The sequence below is a fragment of the Aphelocoma coerulescens genome, chromosome 2 (assembly GCF_041296385.1).
Source record: "Aphelocoma coerulescens isolate FSJ_1873_10779 chromosome 2, UR_Acoe_1.0, whole genome shotgun sequence".
In the NCBI taxonomy this organism is placed as follows: domain Eukaryota; kingdom Metazoa; phylum Chordata; class Aves; order Passeriformes; family Corvidae; genus Aphelocoma; species Aphelocoma coerulescens.
The window spans coordinates 43,602,345-43,622,649 of record NC_091015.1 but is presented as its reverse complement, the minus strand read 5'-3'; the positions used below and the strand labels follow the sequence as shown (position 1 = coordinate 43,622,649).

The 20,305-nt window shown below is 42.7% G+C and overlaps 1 protein-coding gene across 1 annotated transcript; it reads left to right on the top strand.

Annotated features, from left to right (window-relative positions):
- The first annotated feature begins 14,470 nt into the window (after positions 1 to 14,470).
- TRIL (TLR4 interactor with leucine rich repeats) lies at positions 14,471 to 19,081 on the top strand. The gene has a single exon (XM_069007196.1). The coding sequence runs from the start codon at positions 14,673 to 14,675 to the stop codon at positions 16,887 to 16,889; it is 2,217 nt and encodes a 738-aa protein (XP_068863297.1). The 5' UTR covers positions 14,471 to 14,672; the 3' UTR covers positions 16,890 to 19,081.
- The last annotated feature ends 1,224 nt before the right edge of the window (positions 19,082 to 20,305 follow it).

The following is a 20,305-nucleotide window of genomic DNA, read 5'->3' as shown; positions in this document are numbered from 1 at the left end:
ACAACTTGTCTATAAAACTCTTTCTCCACTTCACTGATCTTTTTTATTTTCCTGATTTTCAGATGCAGACAAGCATCAAGGATTAAGGAAGGGATGTTCAAAGTCTGTACAAAACAGAAACAAATATTTAGAAATTTAAGTGTTCAGACCAATGTCACAGAGCTGGTTACCATACTTACGTATTCAGTTCATGCAGCTTGGTAACTGTGAAGAGAGTACTTCACACACACACACAAAAAAAAAAAAAAAAAAAAAAAAAAAAAAAAAAAAGAAGGAGGAAAAAAGGAGAAAAAAAAAAGGAGGAAAAAAAAGGATAAATCCTCTCTCTACTTCAGTGTTCAAGCTTGGGAGTTGGCATGACAACTGTAAGCAAGTAGTCAAGTCAGGCATTGACTGAGAGTAAGAAGCTGAAAGAAACTGTCAGAAACATGTGAAAACCAGGAATACAGAGAACTGCTAGGAAAAAAATTATAAAGTGTGGACATCACAGAGCTTTAGACATGTGGGCACTATCACAAACATTGCAACTGTGTCCCTGCATAGCAGTAGGCAGAGTATCATATAGCTGAGGTGGTGACTAGCTGTTTCTCCACTGCATAAAAAGATTGTGCTACTCTAGGCAAAACTCCAGCTCTGCTGTGTGCCAACAGAAATAGCTGAGCAGGCTGCACAAGAGCAGCTTCATAGTGAACTGCAAGTAGCGACACATAAAGAGTTTATTAATCTTCCTTTATTGTCAAAGCAGGTTTAATTTCCAGAAAATTTATATCTAAATCAAAAGAAAGAATTCAGAAGGGTGTAAAAAATAAGAATATCTGCCATTTGTAAAAAAAAAGGGGGGGGGGGGAAGTAAAAGAAGAAAAAAATTAAAAGAGAAAGATTACTGAACAAGAGGAAATCTTCATTACTACGGTAGGACAGACTATTCTACACCTTCCTCCGCAAATGTTTTTAGTTTGTTGGTGTTACCACAGTATTTTGAAAGAATAAATTCTCTTCTATCTCCAACTGACATGTGAGTTGATAGCAGAGCAAAAAACATACTTCACAATGCTGTACACATAGCCTTGGATTTGTGTCAGAAACCATTCTCCTCTTATATAGTGGCATCACTGTCATGTGTGAGGATAGCTAAAGTCAGATTAGCCAACAGGAGAAGTCTTCAGTCCCATATTTTGCATATTTTCTTATCCAAGTACATTTTTTAAATAACCCATTTCAGTTGAAATAATGACCTAAAGTTCTTTGCACACAGTTACAATCTTGTTTCTCGCCTTTCTTTCCCCCCAGAAACTTGGTCATTATTGTCATGTTTGTCCATTGATTAAAGTCTGCATATTTTTATTCCACTTCTTAAAATACTTGCATTTTAAATACAGACATAGCTGTAGAATAATGTATATTTTTTTCTTTAGCCTAGCAAGTAATTTTTCTGATGCCAGCAGCAGGCCTTTAAAATAGGAGCATGACCAGAGACTCTCACTTTTACTAAGTCAGAGGACAAACTGACCTCACCACCACTGACTTTTCCTACCTGAGATGGCTAAAGCTGAAGGATTCCAAGCCTGCCACTTTGCGTTTATTCTACTGGTGGACTTGAGAACTCTGAAATGGAAAAGAAAAAGAATTTTCATTGAGATGGGGAAGTTTGAAAGCTTCTCTCATAAGACATAAAAGTTTACAGCCTTAATGGCCAAGTGGCAAATGATGGGAATTCTTACATTCCTTCTGCTTCAGATATTTATTTCCTAAGCTATAAATAGGATTATTCTTTTGATTTGAATTTAGTAATTTTAACTTTCAAATTTCTAAATCTGTGATATTCCCAATTGATTATGACCTAATATAAAATTGCATTGTTCATTGTTAGCTGGAAAAGAGAATAATCATCTCCCAAAGGTGTAACACTTCTACACGCAAATCATATTTCACATGATATTTCAAGTATGAAAATAACAAGAAACAGCCCATGGAGAAAGGTTTTATTTACTTCATAGAATCATAGAATGGTTAGGGTTGGAAAGGACCTTGAGGATTATCAAGTTCCAACCCCAATGCCACAGGCAGGGATACTTTCCACTAGACCAGGTTGCTCAGAGTATAATCCAACCTGGCCTTGAATATTTCCAGGGATGGGGAGTCCACAATCTCTCTGGGCAACTTGTTCCAGGGCCTCATAACCCTCATAGGAAAGAAGTTTTTCATAATACCTAATCTAAACATAGCTTTTTCAAGTAAAGGTGTTCCAAGAAGGAAAGGTGGGAAGGAGAACCCCAAAACACAAAGCTGTTTTTAACACAGATAACACTGAAGAAGAAAGGAGGAAGTCCTCCATCCTTAAAATTTTGAAGTTATGTGAGTAATCAGAAGAGGTTCTTTACCTCACAATGGTTTAAAGCTGCTTAGTCTTTTATTAGCAAGTTTAATAATGTGCTTAAACAATTCTATCACTATATACTGTGTATATATTTAATACATGCTTTCCCTGTTATTCCTGCTGACTGTTAAACCCCTCGTATCATGGCTACTATAGAGGATGAAGTCCCCAGGAATTCTAAATTAATTACTCCTTCAGATACACTTTTATTCTGCAGCATGAACAAAATGGAAATTATAACTGAAGAATTGCAATCCTTTCTGCATCTTTCTTACTACATTTCAAATTCTGAACATGGTAATATTACCTAATACTACCATTGAGAAAAATATACTAATTTTTTTGAACACATTTCATTTTTATTGTAATTTGGCTTCATACATAACTCAATCTCTCCAGGTTATAGAAGATTTTTAAATATTTACAGGAGGGATTGAGTAAAAATGTTGCATGCTGATGGACCAGCACTTTAACTGGTGTGAGGAAAAGCCTGTAATGGTATAAAAAAATAATGCCAACTGAAGATCTGGCCCAAAATATAGTGTATATTCAGGTTAACAGAGAAGTCACTGAAGCTTCATTAAAAATCATTGAAAATCTTTAAAAATCAAATATTCTGTGCTTACGCACTTTCCCCTAAGAAAAGTACATGTATGCTATACCACAAGCTCGAGTTCTATTGTTTCATTTGAGATTCCAGCTAAATAAGTATTTTTTTTAAAGACCAGTCTCCATAATTTTAGACTGGACGGCACTGGGTTGTGTTACACAAGTTCCTTGGTGGCACAAGTGTTTACTTTCTTCTTTCACACAGCCTGTACAATCAACAGTAGGTCAGCTGTTAAGAAGTCACTGCACTATAAAAATATTTACGAAATACCAAGGACAATCAAATAATCAATATGTAATAACAAACAGCAGAGCAGAATGATGGAATTCCTCAAAAAGTAACCTGAAAATACCACAAAAATACAAATCTACAAGATTCTCCCCTTAAGTCGCAGTTCTCCTTTCTTCCCCTATTCACTTCCTCTGCCTCTGAAGCCAAGTTTCTGAACCTGCACTGATTAAGAATGAGATATCTGTAACATGATACATTTGCAGTGATCCTATAGGTTGCTGTTAACAAGCAGTCCATCACAAATGTGGCTTCTATTAAGTTTTATTACTTTCAGGATGTTAATTTTGGTACAGGCTTATTTTCCTAATTTTGTGCAAAATCCCTACCCATGATGTAAAACAAACGGTGGTGGGGAGGTGGAAAAAAAAATAAGAGTGAGGTAAAATAACACTGCTAGAACAATGATGATGTAGGTATCTAAATATTCAGCATTAATCTGAAATGGGGGTTTTTTGGACAATTTTACAATGACTAATTTAACAAGACTAAGCAGAAGCCCTCTCAAGACTCTACGACATTATTCATACTGTACAAGGCTACAGAGATAAAAACTATAGTATATATGACTATAGAAATTAATATTCTAGATCCAATGTGCTACATGAGAAATATGTAAGAGTTCTTAATCAAAGAAAACACTTACTTTAGAATATAACCCAAATCGACTGTCCAAGTAACTTCAGACTTCTCAGAAGATTGTGAATTTCAAACCGGATCATGAGTTATCATTTGAAACTTGGAAAAAGGACAGCACTGCTCTTCACAACTGATATGGAAAACAAAAAGTTTCTTTTATAATGTATGAAGAGAAGTGTAGTACTCCAGGAACTACAGAGCACTTCAAATATTAAGAACTTCAATTAACAATACAAAAAATATCACATTAAAATATACTATGATTCTAAAAGTTAAACATCTAGCTATTAAAAAATTTCAGAATTTATGTTGCCTTTAAACCTTGTCAGCATTTATGCACATATATATTTCCATACATTCTGATACTAAGTATTGCACAATTCTTCAGGAAGGATGCAGGGATCTTGGCTTAGTGGCATGGAAATTTGAAGACTTGAAGAGGTTGCTATGAGCAGGACATAAGAGTGAAATTGTACAGGAGACACAGACTGGAAGGGTTAAGGAGAAAAAGCATTTTTTGAGTCCAAATACTTAAATGCTTCCATGGAGCAGCAGTTTCTGTCATTGTCTCTATCACAGATCAACCCACAACCCCCACAACTTTAGAGTCCTTTATTTCATGGCTGTGTAACTTGAACCATCTGGAAAGTCTGATTTTCAAAAGGAGTGACCTCTAAATTAAAGGTGGAAGTTCAGTTAGCAGAAGCTACAAACTAAATATTTAAATGCTACACAAACGATGGCTATAAACCAGGCGATGAGCCTCTCAATTTAGACACTCAAAAATTATTGAGCTCTATTCCTCTGCTAACCACTCAAAAAATAAAAGTAATTCTTGTCTTGTCAGCATGTTTTTAAGATAAGACTTCTTACTTAGAGTGGTGAAAACTACAGACATGCACATTAAATCAGCTTATATATCCTCTCCTAGTACTGAAACTGCTATAACACTCATCATCCTTATTGCCCTCCCTGCCTACATTCTCTCTTCACCACATCCTTTTTGGGGATTATGAATTACTTTTTTTCTTTAGATTATTTAATTGTTAAATTAATTGTGATCTCTGACCCTATCCTCTAATATCTTCAGCTCCTCCTCTGTGCAGAATTGCCAGTAAATCAAATAAGCCTTTTCTATTCCACCATCCAGATTTTTAATGACAGATAATGCACAGCAGAGGATAAATCCTTGAAGAACCTAAGCTGATAAATTTGACAAGTTATAAAGCAACTACCAACACAGATCAACTGTAAGTTTTCCAGCCACATTTAGCCCCATTTTAGCATATTATCATCTAACCTATATGTTCCCAGACCCTAAGAATATCAGAGTAGCTTCTTATTTATGTTAGATGCTCTTACAGCTCTTTCATCACCAGCTCTATACATTAACCTCCACATCATAGCAAGCCTCTCTTTTGTCCACAATGCCAGGCAATATCATATACTCTTATTTGCAGCTAACTGGAACATATTCAGCTAAAGTAACATGTAACTCAATAGTACGGAGTATAATGGAATACTACAAATAAATCAGCCATTTTATACAAGTCTCAGCTACAGCGTGAGCAACAGCTTTGATCCAGTATCACGTCATCATGTGGCAATAAGTACTGCGCAATCAAAATGCAAATATTTATAAAAATAAAAGAATTTAATGCTTTAATGACACAATGCTTTTGCTCCTACTTCATTTTTCTAGGTCCCCTCATTTTAATTAGCAAATGTTTTGAAAAACTCTACAAACACTTTATCAAGGTTCTTACACAAATTAAGTGGCTGCACAGAACAACTCTCAATACAGGATTAAAAATATGTATCTGCCTCAAAAGCTCGCTGTCTGCAGTGTTAAGACAAAATGTTTGTGTTTCTCCCACTAAACACACGTATAACCACAAGTCAATTTATATACAAATGCTCAGTGCTTAAGGTTGAAGGATTATATAGCACTGTCTTCTGCCCATATTGATTAAAAACAATGATTCTTGGTACCACACGACACCATATATAGCAAAAATGTGGCATTAAGAAAAGGTGACAAAATCTTAGAGATTTTTCAATTAAATCTAGAGTTTTCACTGTTTATATATGACAAAAATATACAAGTTAGTGAAGGGAGTTGAATGAAATGGCCTTAAGTGATTTCAAAGTGAGAATAATTTTAAGCATATGAAACTCTCTTCAGGCATTAAACAGATTTCATCTGGAGTTGGTGTAGATTTCTATCACTCATATCCAATAAAGAGTAATTAAAACAGAGATGAGACAGATTGGCATCAGGGAATCAAGGGAATCAAGAGCCTATCTCTCTATGGAAGCTTAAACCAGCTTCGACTGTTTATAACAGCAAAACGGCCTGAAGAGACAGGACTGGGCTCTCCATAAATATCAGAACACTAAGCCAAAGATAAGTAAAGTTTTTTTTAAATTAAAGGGTAATTTAGACCCTCAGGAAGAAATGCATACCAAATAGGAAGAAATTATATCAGAAATTGGAAGGTTGCCTACTAGACCCAGAATGTTCTCATTCTTCCAGTATAAGCAAAAGGAGAAAAAAACCCTGAAATAATTTCTCAAAAGGATGTGAATGAACTCATATCCCACACTTTGATAGCACATGACGAAAACTGATGATCCAGTCAGTCTTTCTAATCAAATCTTGGTTGTGCTTAAATGGTTTCTTAAAAACCATATAGGACTTGAGGCCAGACCTTTATTTATGAAAACATATAAGCACGTCTCTTAAAGTCAAAGGTAGGCTGAGTCACCCCAGTTCAGGGTCTAGTACATGGTTTTCAATTATTTAAAACTATTTAAGCTGGGAGCACATACTGATGACAATTTTTTGATACAGATGACTGACAAGCTAAAGAGGTGCTCGGTTTCACCTGCTTCCATGATCAAGTGAGAACCAGTTGGGGTTGTGAGAGTTGAGGGCAACCTTAGCTACGATGACTCCAGCATTGGGGAGTTTAAAATCCTGAGTCAAGTGAGCAAGATAAATTTAAAAATTACTATCCTGGCCTTCAAGAAGGCAGATCTTGCCTTGTTCAGGGACTTGTTTGGCAGGACATGTGGGATACTGCCATGAAGGACAACAGGGCCCAGAAGAGCTGGCTGATTTTCAAGGACAACCTTATCAAAGCACAAGAATGGTCCTTCCTGATACTCAGGAAAACAAGCAAGTATGGCAGAAGACCACAGGAGATGGACAATGCAACAGAATACTTGGAGAGTCAGTGTCTGAGCAGGGAGGCATGCAGACATGAGACCTGAAGCTCAGCAGAAGCCAAAACTACCTAGAGATATGAAAATGAAAAATCAGGGATGCTTTGGTACCAGCAGCAAAAAAAAAAAAAAAAAAAAAAAAAAAAAAGACTAAAGAAGAGGTGAGACCACTGCTTAACAGGGCAGTGGATCTAGTGATAAATGAAATGGAAAAGCCTGACATATTGAATGCCTTTGTCCTTCTGTTTTTATTGGCAAGGTCTTTTTTGCAGGTGTCCCAGCTCCTTCATGTTAGTAGCAGAGTCTGTAGGACTAAAGCGTTGCCCACAACGACCAATAATCAAATCAGAAACCACTGAAGCTCATTGTGTATATACAACTCCATGGGCCCAGACAGGCTGCATCTTGGTTGGCTGATTTCATTGCAAGGCTGCTCTCCACCATCTTCAAAACATTATGGGAATTGTGGGAGGTCCCAGTGACTGGAAAAAGGCCATCCTCCAGGAGAGCAATGAGGAACCAGGCCACCACATGCCACTCAGCCTTGCCTCTGGTCCTAGGGAGGTTCTGAATGAAGTCTTCTTAGGTGTCATTTCTGAGCACATAAAGGACAAAAAGGTGACTGAAAACACCCAGTGTGGACTCATAGAGGATAAACTGGTTCTAACCAACCTAAATGCCTTTGGTGATAATGTGAATAAGGGTGAGTGGACAAAGGATAAGTAATATAGAATGTTTCCACTGATTTTAGCAAAGTCATGAGTAGTGTAGTATCACTATAGCAACATTGGTGAGATACAGGCTAAGTAAGTGGATAAAATGGATGGAAAATCAGTTGGATTCTCAGACACATTGTGTTCTGATCAGTAATACAAAGTCCAACTGGCAGCCAGTTACTATTGTCAACGCCTCAGATATCAAAAGTGCATCTTTATCCACCCTTTAACATCACTGAATTCTCTTTCACATCCTTACTAACAAGCAGCAGAATGGGACAGAGTGCACATTCTGCAGCATCATGGATGATAACACATAGGAAGCACCTGAAATGCTGGAGGGCAAGGGTGATATTCAGAGGGACCTCAAGTGACTGGAGGAAAGAGACAATTGATTGCTCTTGAAACTGAACAAAGGCAAATGCAAAGTCATTGGACAGTGCATTTGGCTTTTGAGTATCTCCAAGGATAGAGGCTCCCCAACTCCCTGAAGCAACCTGTGCCAGCGCTCCACCACTCTCACAGTGGTTCTTGGTGTTCATACAGAGCCTCCAGTTTAAGCCCACTGCCTCTGGTCCTGTCAGTGGGCCCCACTGAAGAGCAGCTAGCTCCCTCCTCTCTGCACCCTACCTTCGAGTATTACCATACCTTGATGAGATCCCCTGAGCCTTCTCTTCCTAGGCTAAACTGTTCCAGCATTCTCAGCCTGTCCTCATGCAATGCATGTTCCAGTCATTCCAGTTCCTTAATCATCTTAGTGGCCCTGGGATTTTTAGTTGCCACAATACAAGAACCACAGCATTGATCTATGGAAGAAAGTATAGTGGAGGTCCACAGATAATTGTGAGGCTGAAGCTCCCAAGTGTATGAGGGGTGACTGAAAGAAAAGGATTTGTTAGGTTGTAAGAGAGCTCTGCTGTCTTCAGCTAGCTAATGGGAGACACCAGGATCATCCACTCTTGGAGAGCTGTCAGAGCCCTGAGCAGTCAGATCTAGTTGGAAGGCTGGACTAAGTGGCACTGAGCAATCCCTTCTAACCTGATACAGGAAAATTGCATCAAACAGTGACTGTTTCTTATTTTTCTGCATATCTATCAGAACATGTTTTACCAATTAGTAATAGAAGTCCTGGTCTAAGTGGCATTTTGTTTAGGTTTTTTCTGCTAGAGACTCTCCAAATTACGGGATGATAGGAACAGAACAGAGCATCTCACACTAAAAACATGTCAAGGGTATTATTACCCCTTATGAAAGAGACTGACTCAAGCACACGTACCCTTTTATGGAGACAGAGAAGAAGAAAATGTTTCCAAGAACACTTGCCTGATTTGTTACCCCATTATGGAAAAACTGGTCTAACAATACTGCAAAGATTGGGTGTATAAACAGATAACCACGTGAAAGAATTGCAGACACTGCAACAGCTACTTGGCCCTGCATAAGCTACATATGCATTTGTTTTACATAAATTACACCACTCTTATCGTGACACAAGTAGGGTTCTCTCTTACTGTCACAGATGCTGAACCATGCACAAAGTATGTACTTCCATTAATGAGTTTCTCCCTCAGGAAAGAAGTGCTGGATAAAGCCAAATATGTCAGCTAAATAATCATTTAGGCTTTGGCAAGTATGATCCAGTGAATCTCACCTCCGTAAGTGATACATACCAGCAGACATCACCACACAGAAGAACACAGACACCTAACTCTCCATTTATTGTTATGAAATACTGATAATACAGCAACATCATCCACTACTTGATTTGCATTTAAGTGTATAGCTTGAGCTAGCTGATTTTCACTTGCAGAGAGAACATGTGAATACAGTGTACCTGCAGATACAGTTACAATTGGTTTCACATAGTTTAGGCAGGGAAACTCCAAAAAACAGATTTGAAATTATTTGGTAGGTAAACTGATATGCACAAAGGAACCAACTGCTGTAATCAACACGAAGTCCTGGAACTGCCTGCCCAAAGGAAGTCAAAGAGGCACATCCTACACTACACGAAATTCAGCGGGGTTTGATTGCTTGACAAAGCACGCACACAATGGTAAATGCATGTCTAGACTGGTATCATATGCCAAAAAACCACAAATATGTTACTCAGATGTTTATTCTGAAAAGACTGAAGATACTTGCAGCAGAGTTTTGTAGGCCACAGACTTCTGTGGATGATAGGAGCAGATATCTATAAAACATCTGGTAGATTTCATCCTGTGGAGCTGAACAGGCATGTTATATTAACTGCTGGCCTGGGAGTCATGTTCTACTCCTGAAGAACTGGATGTAGCAAGTGACATTTCATTACACACAAACCATGGTATCAGGAAAAGGTTTATTTAAAATTTTGATTACCTACAGTAAGCACAACCAACCTAAATTACACAATATAGGTGAACTGTTGGTGCAATTCTGAAGAAAAAAAATAGCACTTTTGGCACTAGAATGCTTCTATTTTTCACACACTATGGTATTTGCATTACTAGCACTGACATATGGAATACAAAAAACTGGTGACCACTTAAAAGATGCTTTAATCCATGGGCTGTAGGAGCCACTAATGAAGATGGTGTAAGAACTGGTTAATACTTTAAAATGCTTCTCAACATTTTTATCTCTTTGAAAAGCAAAAATAACTATAAAAGTATAAATTCATACAGTGAACTTAATCGGCTAAAAAACAAGAATAGTGTTTTTTCTTTGTTCTTACTTCAGGGGAACTTGGCCTGACTCATGGAGTAATGTTTTATACAACAACTTCCTGTGACAGTGTAAGTCAAACAACTTCAAATTATGTTCTTATATTGAAACCAACTAAACATGTTGATATATCAACTTACAGAAACTTTTTTTATTATTTTAAATGGGAATTCTGACACTAATGTTGAATAAAGTTTCTATGAAGCCAGTTAGTTTGGGGAGAAAGTTCAAAGCTGACACTTCTTAAAACATTTTTTACAAGTTCAGATGAAAACATTTGTGATGTGCAGTGGGCAGAAAAATGGTATGGATCAATCAAAATATTCCTCTTTTGAGATTAAGCTCCAGCTCCTGGAGCCATTCCTGCCACCATTCCTGGCAACCACATAAATCTGTGAGATACCAGGCCTTAAACTTACCAGTTCAGCACCAGTTCTCTTATTTTGGAGTCAAGAAAGATCAATTTTTAATGGAAGTTCCTCATGTGGGCATTGCCACAGTCACAGTATATGCTGGGATAGGCTACTTTGAGCATGCTGCTTCTTTCACTCCATTTTGCATTCTGCCTACAAATATATGTTCACTTTCAATCACCAATTCTCTCACCAGTGTCTCAAAAACATCTCCTGAAAAAAAAAGCAAACCAAAAAAAGAAAACCAGAGGTATTAGATATAACAAACATATGAATAGTATTTAGCCATGAAACAATACCTTATTTAAGGTCAGTTCCCTCATAATTATCATAGGAATAGGTAAGTCTCAGTGGAAAGATGGAATTTCTGATCTCGCCAGTTTTTCTTGGCCCTTCAAAGTCCTCATACTCCAAATGTTTTAAGATAACCTCTAAAACTTTTAAAAATAGGTTGCTTCTCCCTCCACCCAGTTTTTTCATAGGTGGATTTACGCTTTTTCAGGTTGGGGTAAAAAAAGATTACTACTTCTCAATCATGCATTAGAAATTTTATTGTGTGCTTGGATAAGGAAACAAGAACTACAGCAATGGAAAAGCTCCTCTTCCAAAGCAGGAAAACAAATGTGGCATCTTTCATCTCAACAGTTGTTTTTCTAATGTATTTTGAATAATAACTAATTAATTTTGAATAATTGTTAATTTTGAATTAATTAAAAGACTCAGAAAAAAATCCATTGCAATTGTTTATTTCATTTCTGGTATAAAATATTTTCAGTGTGAGAACAAGCGTGTGATGAATTGTCTTCTTAAGAATCACTAGTTAATTTTTTTTTTATTCCTGCCACTTATAATTCCCCAAACCCAGTGAAAATACTCATACTGGCTAAGTTTCAGAAGGCATAAATCAAAAGCAATACATAAGACAAAATCTGACTTAAACTTTCAGTATTTGCAATGACATATAGAAAAAGATCTATGGCGCTTCTACAGGAAGGACAGTTAATAAATTGCCCTTATAAGCTTAACTGTGTTTCAAAAGAATAACCCAAAGGAACAGAAAATAAGCATACCATTATACAGAATGGTTTTCTAAAATTCCACTATTTAAAGTACACCCCAGTTAAGTAAATGTATCATTAGGCAGTTAGTCTTTCCTCAGAATTAAAGAAACTTTCAGAGCCAGGATGCCTTTCTGTGAACCATGGGGGCTTTGATAATGAGGAAAGAAACATGCAATCTTTGCAGGAGAAAATAGTATCTCCACTTTTTCCTGAATATTAGACATGACGTGATGTACTGAAAAGAAAAAGATGGAAAGTGAAAAAATAGTCAATAAGGAAGAGACTGAGCTAAAAGGTCGGGATTCTTAACCCATGGCCATTTGAATCATGAATAAATGCTGGATGGTTTTCTTGAGCAACCTGGAAAATTAATTAAAAAGGCTAATAAAAAGTTATTTTTGTAAAACTTACTCAGATTTATTTCAGGAAAAACATCTTATTAATCAAGCATGTTCAAAACAGAGCAGTTACAAATAATTAAAACAGAAACTTTCTAATTCATTCAAGAAATAGACAAGCCTCCTGATTACATTGAGAAAACAATGCATCAACAATTTAGGATACAAATTTAAAACAAGGTAAGCCAAGAACAGGCCTGTCTGATGGCAAGATAGTGAATACCTGCAGAAGTCATCAAGTTCTGGAATCCGAAAACTGTGATTTCCACCATTTTTGCTTCAAAAATTTTAATTTTTAATGTAATATACAATAATGCCTTCCTCTACAAGTAGATTTTTAGGCATAAGTACCTAATCATTCTGTTACTCTTCCAGCTTATAAAGACTGCATATGCAACAGCCATTTTTCACCAAAAAAAAAAAATCTCGCAACAAACCCCAAACCAGACAACTAACCATCTTTCCTCGCCATAATCATATTCCAGTGCATTATTGTTTACACTGGGTTTTCTCAATAAGCAAGTTATAATTCAGAGCTGCTCGCTTGATTTTTGAAGATACTTGCAAAATTCATCCAGATTATCTAATATCATTCTCCAGCCCCAAACATTACTTCCTACACCGGCACAATGCAGTTACCACCACAAAAAGGTTATCCTGCACAAGGCCCATCCTCGGATAACTACCAGAGCTAAGAACTGAGAGGCTCAACGTGATGTTCCATTGACCAAACCAAGCCTTATTCCCCTTCTCTCCAAGGTTTTTTCAGGACCAAATCAGAGTTAGATCAAAGTAACATGAAAACAGACAACAGGGCCTCACCACAAACTAGCACTCATGCTACCTGCTCATGTTGACATGGCCACTAAAACAAAGCTCCCACAAAAGCAATCTGAATTCTGCTTTTTGATAAGAGAAAGAAGGAGAGCTTGTACACAGCTTTAGTCCAGAAATGCATGCAAAGTGTGTGCAACTGCATGTAACTTCATGTGCTGATACTTTCCCAACATATTCATTAAATTTGCAACACGGTATTCTGGTCATTACCTTCTTTCCTTCATCATTCTTAGATGTCTTATATACCTACATATTTAGGCATTTCCTCCTGCCCTTAGACACTTACTTACTTGACTGGTGACATCTTAGAAACACAAAAAATGCCAACGGGAAAGACAAGTCATTGAAAGGATGGGTACCCATTATGTTTCTTTTTCAGTATGCTTTCCAACACCTTCCTTTCGATCTGAATTTGTGTGTTGTTGAGAAAGAAGAATCTTTAAAATGGGAATTATTTCTGAAGAGCATCTGCATCATTCTGACGAGCCCCTCATGGAGCTGGAGCCACGTTCAATTGCATCCTCACCGGCAGCTTTGTCGGGAACCTACTAGGCAGGATGGTGCGCAGAATGAAAATTCATTCCCTTACGTCCTAGAGGAGGCTTAGTCCCCTGATTGCCGTTCACTCAACACAAAGAAAAGTCCTCAATCCGTGGTAAACCGTAACTATTGCTTTTGGCAGGTTTCTAAATACGAGGGAAGAAAAAAAGGAGATGGGGTGGGCAGACGACGTCTAGCTTACTTCTGCTCCCTTCCCCCTCCCCGACGCGCAGCTCTATCTGCAACCCATGTGGCTGGGAGGCAGCCACAGCCGGTTCCAATTCCTACTTTCCCACTCTGCGCCCCTGCTCGCTGCCGGGGCTGAGCCGAGCCAGGACCGGCCGCGGGCTTCCTCCCCCCGCCCCCCGCCGCGCCGTCCTCCCTCTCCCCCGCTCCATCCGATCCTCCGGTCCCCCAGGGCACAGTGTGGGAAGTACGAATTTCCGCTGAATTTTCTCGGCAACTTTCGGAGCTCGTCTTTCTCCCGCTCCCCGCTCCTCCCGCCGCCCCCCTCCCGTCCCCTCCCCGCCCGCTCCCTCCGCCCCTGGGAGAGCCGGCGGAGCAGCCGCACCGCTCCGCAGCCCGCCCGCCCCCCGCGGCAGCGCCGGCCCCGCCACCGCCGCCCCGCAGCTCGCGGGCCGCGAGGGGCGGCAGAGCCCGGGCGGCGGCCCCGGCAGCGCTCCGGCCGGCTCGGGCGAGCCCATGGTGCCGGGCACCGCGACCTGCAGCCGCCGCCGCCGCGCCTGCCTGCCCGGTGCGGAGCTCAGCCCGGCGCGGAGCAGAGGAGGGGCCCATTAGCAGCCGCGGAGGAGGCGAAGGGGATGCCGGAGAGACACAAAGCCGGCGGGGGAAGCAGCCCATGGCTCGTCCCGGGATGGGGGCGCCGCGCCGGGTCCGCCTGATGGTGCTGCCGCGGGTGCTCTGGGGCTCCGTCGCCCTCCTCCTCCTGCTGCTGCCCGCGGCCGAGCCCATCTGCCCCGAGCCGTGCGACTGCCAGCAGCACCAGCACCTCCTCTGCACCAACCGGGGCCTGCGCACCGTGCCCAAGACTGCCGAGCCGCAGGATATCCTCACCTACAGCCTCGGGGGCAACTTCATCGCCAACATCTCCGCCTTCGATTTCCACCGCCTGGCAGGGCTCCAGCGCCTGGACCTGCAGTACAACCGGATCCGCTCGCTGCACCCCAAGGCGTTTGAGCGCCTGGAGCGGCTGGAGGAGCTTTACTTGGGCAACAACCTGCTGCCAGCGCTGGTCCCTGGCACGCTCAGCACCCTGGCCAAGCTGCGCATCCTCTATGTGAACGCCAACGAGATCGGCCGTCTCAGCGCTGCCTCCTTTTCTGGCCTCGGCAGCCTTGTGAAGCTGCGACTGGATGGCAATGAGCTGGGCTCGCTGGGCGATTCCACTTTCTCAGGGCTTCCAAACTTACTCTATCTGCACCTGGAGTCCAACCGCATCCGCTGGCTGAGTCGCGGTGCCTTCACTGGCCTGGCCAAGTTGCGCTTCCTCGACCTCTCAGGGAACCAGCAGAGCTCCCTTCGCCACCCCGACATCTTTGGGCCGCTGCGCTCCCTTCACACCCTGCTGCTGGCCAGCAACAGCCTGCGGCAGCTGACAGGGGGGCTCTTCCAGCACCTGCCCGGCTTGGCAAAGCTCTCACTCAGTGGCAATCGACTGTCTCACCTGGCCCCGGATGCTTTCAGGGGGCTGGGCTCGCTGAAGGAGCTGCGCCTGGAGGGGAACCTGCTGAGCCACCTACCTGCCACCCTACTGGAGCCGCTGGACAGCCTGGAGGCACTGGATCTGAGCCGCAATGCACTGACCGCCCTGCACCCGGCCGCCTTCGGCCGCCTCGGCCGCTTGCGGGAGCTCAGCCTGCGGGACAACGCACTGGCCACGCTCCCTGGCGAGCTCTTCGCCTCCAGCCTGGCCCTCTACCGCCTGGAGCTGGAGGGGAATGCCTGGAGCTGCGACTGCCGCCTTCGCGGCCTCAAGCGCTGGCTGGCGGCCTGGCACTCCCAGGGCCGCCTGCTCACCGTCTTCGTGCAGTGCCGCCTGCCACCCGCCCTGGCCGGCAAGTACCTCGACTACCTGCAGGACGCCCAGCTGCCGCTGCCGCAGGACGGCGGCCCCTGCCCCGATGGTGCCTCTCCCTCCCCGCCGTCCCCCGAGGCGCTTGGTGGCAACAACAGTGCAGCGGGGCTGCCCCCAGGCCCACCGCCGGCCGCCTCCACCGCCCGCCTGATGATGGGGGTGCCCATAGCCGCCAGCCCCACGCCGGCACCGCTGCCCAGTGCGGCAGCGTGGCCCCGACGGGCCAGTGCCGCCGGGGTCCCGCCGCTGGTGTCCGACCCGTGTGACTTCAACAAGCTGTTCCTGCACAACCTGTCGGTGGAGGCGGTGGGCTCCAGCTGGGTGACGGTGCGCTGGGCCGTGCGGCCGCACCGCAGCCCCCGCCTGCTGGGGCCGGCGCGATTCCGCCTCCTCTTCGACCGCTTCGGCGCCGCCGTCAAGTTCCAGCGCTTCGTGTACCTGCCGGAGCGCGGGGAGCCGGCGGCCACGCTGCAGGAGCTCCGCCCGGACACCCCCTACCTCGTCTGCGTCGAGGGCGTCCTGGGCGGCCGCGTGTGCCCGGTGGCGCCCCGGGACCACTGCGCCGGGCTGGTCACCCTGCCCGAGGGCGGCACCGCGGCGGCGGCGGCGGCGGGCGGGCCCCGCGGCCCCGACCAGCAGCTGCTCACGCTGGTGCTGCTGGCGGTCAATGCGCTGCTGCTGCTGGCGGCTCTGGCCGCCTGGGCCGCCCGCCTGCTGCGCAAGAAGGTGCTGGGGCGTCGGCGTCGGAAGGCGGCCCCGGTCCACGTGCGGCAGCTCTACTCCACACGCCGCCCGCTCCGCTCCATGGGCACGGGAGTCTCCGCCGACTTCTCGGGCTTCCAGTCCCACCGGCCACCCCGCGGCGCCGCCGCCTGCGCCCTCAGCGAGGCCGACCTCATCGAGTTCCCCTGCGAGCGCTTCACGGACAGCGGCAGCGGCCGGCACGGAGATGAGCACCTGCTGCAGCGCTTCACCGACTGAGCCCGCCGAGGCCCCGGGACCGCGGCCAGCGCGGCGGGGGGAAGGCGGACGTCAGTCTGTGAGGGGATGGTGCGGGCCCAGGGGTCGCGGCCTCCGAGGGGCAGAGCTGCGGCGTTCAGCCGCCCTTACTGCGGGCCGGGGCCGAGGCTGCATGTGAGACGGGGTTACCTCTGCTGGGACCTCACCGTTTTGTCAGAAATCATCACTAACCCAAGGAAAAGCTCTGACAGGCAGTAACTGTGCCTTGCCATGAGGAGCAAACGGCAGGAGCTACTGCCAGCAGCAGCCAGTGCCTCCCTTAAGGAAACTCAGAGCTATTAATTTAAGTGTGCTATTTTACAGGTGGTTTCCTCCAACTGCAAGTTGGGAACAAGTTACAGTGAGCGGCCTGGCCCTGTGTAAGGAGCTTTGAACAGGTCTTTCCAGGGCACCAGCCCTTCCTAATCAAAAATTTGGATCGAGGGTCATCTTGTAATTGACCTGTGTGGAACCAGGGAGTTGTCTGGAGAGCTGGAAATGTAGGGGGTTTTGCTCAATAGTTTGAAGGCTGTGCCGTTTCAACTCAAACCGAATGTGAGGCAATTCAATGTGCACAAGTGTGCTTTCATACTTTTCTGTAAACGAGAAACAATAATGCAGCTGGTTAGTTCTACAGGAATATATTGCTGACACCACTAAGAAAAACTAACAGGTTTTTGTAGAATGTTTACAAATGAGCTATTTTAAAATTGTTTTTGAATAAATACTGCTTGGTACTTGTACACACTAATGTGTGCTGTAGTTGTCTGGGTCCATGATGGTCAGCGGATTGCTGACCTCACATAATCCATCTTCATTTCTAAATGGGTAGATGCAGAGGTGAAATATTGATGGATAAATAATCATTGGTGCCTTACTTCAGAAACAATAATAGGTGAGAATATTTCAGGAATGTGAAACAATCTTTATCTTAACAGGCAATTCTCTCTTAGCCTTAGCCTACTAAATTTAGAAGCTTTATGTACCTCACTGTGAAATAAAACATTTTGTGTATTAATCTAGATTATGTGTTTTGTGTAGCTGAGTGAGTAATGCTAGAGTTAAACCCTTATGCAGTAGTATATAATGTTTGAGTTGTTTTGGTTTCTTGGGTGTTGTGGGGTTTTTTTAAATTAGGATTTTGCTTTTGGTTTTAGAGCAATGCTAATCATTTTATGGTCAGTTGCTCTCTACTTCTCAGACTTCTTCCTAAATATTTACAGAATGTGGTTCTGTTATTACAAAATATGGTGGTATAGTTTACATTAATAATTCTCTCTGTGTGGTCTACAAATGAGCTAGTTGAAGAGGTCCAAACCAGGATTGCACTTTAAGTGCAACTGTTTTAGATGGAGTTTGGTAAATTGTTGTGACCATTGATACAACTTCTGCTCCTTTGAATTTAATGTGCAACCTCAGATGAACTCTTGTGGAACTGAATGTCTTGAAGGAAGTGCTAGTGTACTATGGAGACATTTGTCTCAATATCATGCATTCATTGCTGACCCGAGGTGTTCGTGACTACAAGTTATTACCATTATTGCAAGTAAGCAATTTGGGGGGTTTCTCTCTGTTTTGTTTTGGGGTTTTTTTTGACTTTTCATTTTTTTCAGATGAACAAGTGTTTACAAAAGATACCACAGTAACTGGTACCCTTCAGTTGGAGTTCAGTGACTGAATAGAGAGAAAAGACTTTATGTTCTGAGGGAGAGAGTGTAGAGATCATTTGCCTTAATCTTTGTCTTTTAAATGGAGAAAGAAAAAATTGAAGTCTTGTTTCTTGGGTCAGTAGCAAGAAGTCCTTTGGGATTTCATTTTGACAGGCTGTAGTTTTCATGAATATCAGGGGCCAAACTTGGTTGTCAGTGTATAGATTAAAATTCACTGCAATAGACACAATGCTGAATGGAATTAAAATTGAGGGAATGCAGTATCAGGTTTCATTTTTTGTTAAGAATTTTAAATTTCTGTTCTTTTGGAGACCTGAGTGCTTTTGGCCATTTATGATTGTGGAGTACACCACTGTTTGTTAGAAATGCAGTGGGATTATTGAGTAAAGCTGTGTATCACACTAACGTTAGCTCTATCACTGGATATTCTTCCAATGGGAGATGCATAGATGCTGTACATGGTTATAATCAATTATGTCAATAAATCCATTTGCTGAAAGAAAATTTGTGTCTTACATTGTATCTCATAATGCATCCCTCTTCAGTCATAGATTGGCTATAGCTTCTTCATTTGATGAGCACGAGGACTTGGACAGTGTCTCATTCTTATATATCTTTTCATCATACATAATGTTTCCTATTTTGTTTTTAGTATGTTTGGATAGTGCAAACAGTAAAATAACTAAAATGGGCAGTTGGGCAGTTCTGAAAAAGGTGGCGTTTCTGAAACACTGTCTCAAGATAGACTAATAAGGTGCTGTTACATCAGTGAACTAATTGATCCTCTAGGAGGAAAATGAAGAAATAATGAGTGTTTGGGATCATATCAGTTGTTTATGCTCATTGGAAGTTACAGTTCTGAGGGTTTTTCAGTATTAGCAGGCTGATGATATCAGCGTGTCTTGTTCAGCATGTGCATGTTGTTCTAATTAAGAATTCACTGCTTCTATCTGAATTTTTGCAAACATCTGGAGAAACACTAGAATGAAATGGAACTGGCTTTTTGTTCTAGCCTGGGAGAAGTAGATACATAGATCTGCACAACAGCAACAACAAAAAGACAGTTAATAGAACAAAGCTCTTGACTTTTTAAAAAGCCACAACTTTCTGCAACTCTAGGAATACTTGCAGGATTTGTCTCCAGATATTACTTGCATCATCTTTGCAGGGAGGAAATTGTACTAGCAGGTGGCTGAGGAAAGAAATGTCAGTGACCTTGAATGACTGAAAAATGTAAATATAACATGGCTTTATTTTTATCAGTAGTATTTATATATATTTGGGTCTTTTTTTAAAGTGAGCTCCTTTCTAAAGAATGACTGTAAAAACAGCCCTTTCTAAATGGATTAATCTGCCCTCAATTTGTGCTCAAAATGTTTATCTTTCTAGCAGAAATAGAGTTTTACTGCCCTGTCCTCTTATGGAATCCATGCAGCTCAGGGAAGAGTGAGCTCAGTGCTGATCTCCTGCTGAGTAATTACTGAACATGATATATATTAAAGATTGAAAATCATCAAAATATTGCCCCATCAAATTAAGTGGGCTGCTGCTGGGGGTCTGCAAGAGGTACCAGGGCTTCCTTAATGTCAGCACTGCCTGATTTGGCAGCCTCTGCCAACTCCTGCTCCCCCTCTTCAGTTCCTGCCTCCATCCAGCTGGCATGGTTGGTTGTGCAGCTGGAAGGTGAACTGTGAAACTGATCACCCTGAAAAATACCCTTTCCTAGTA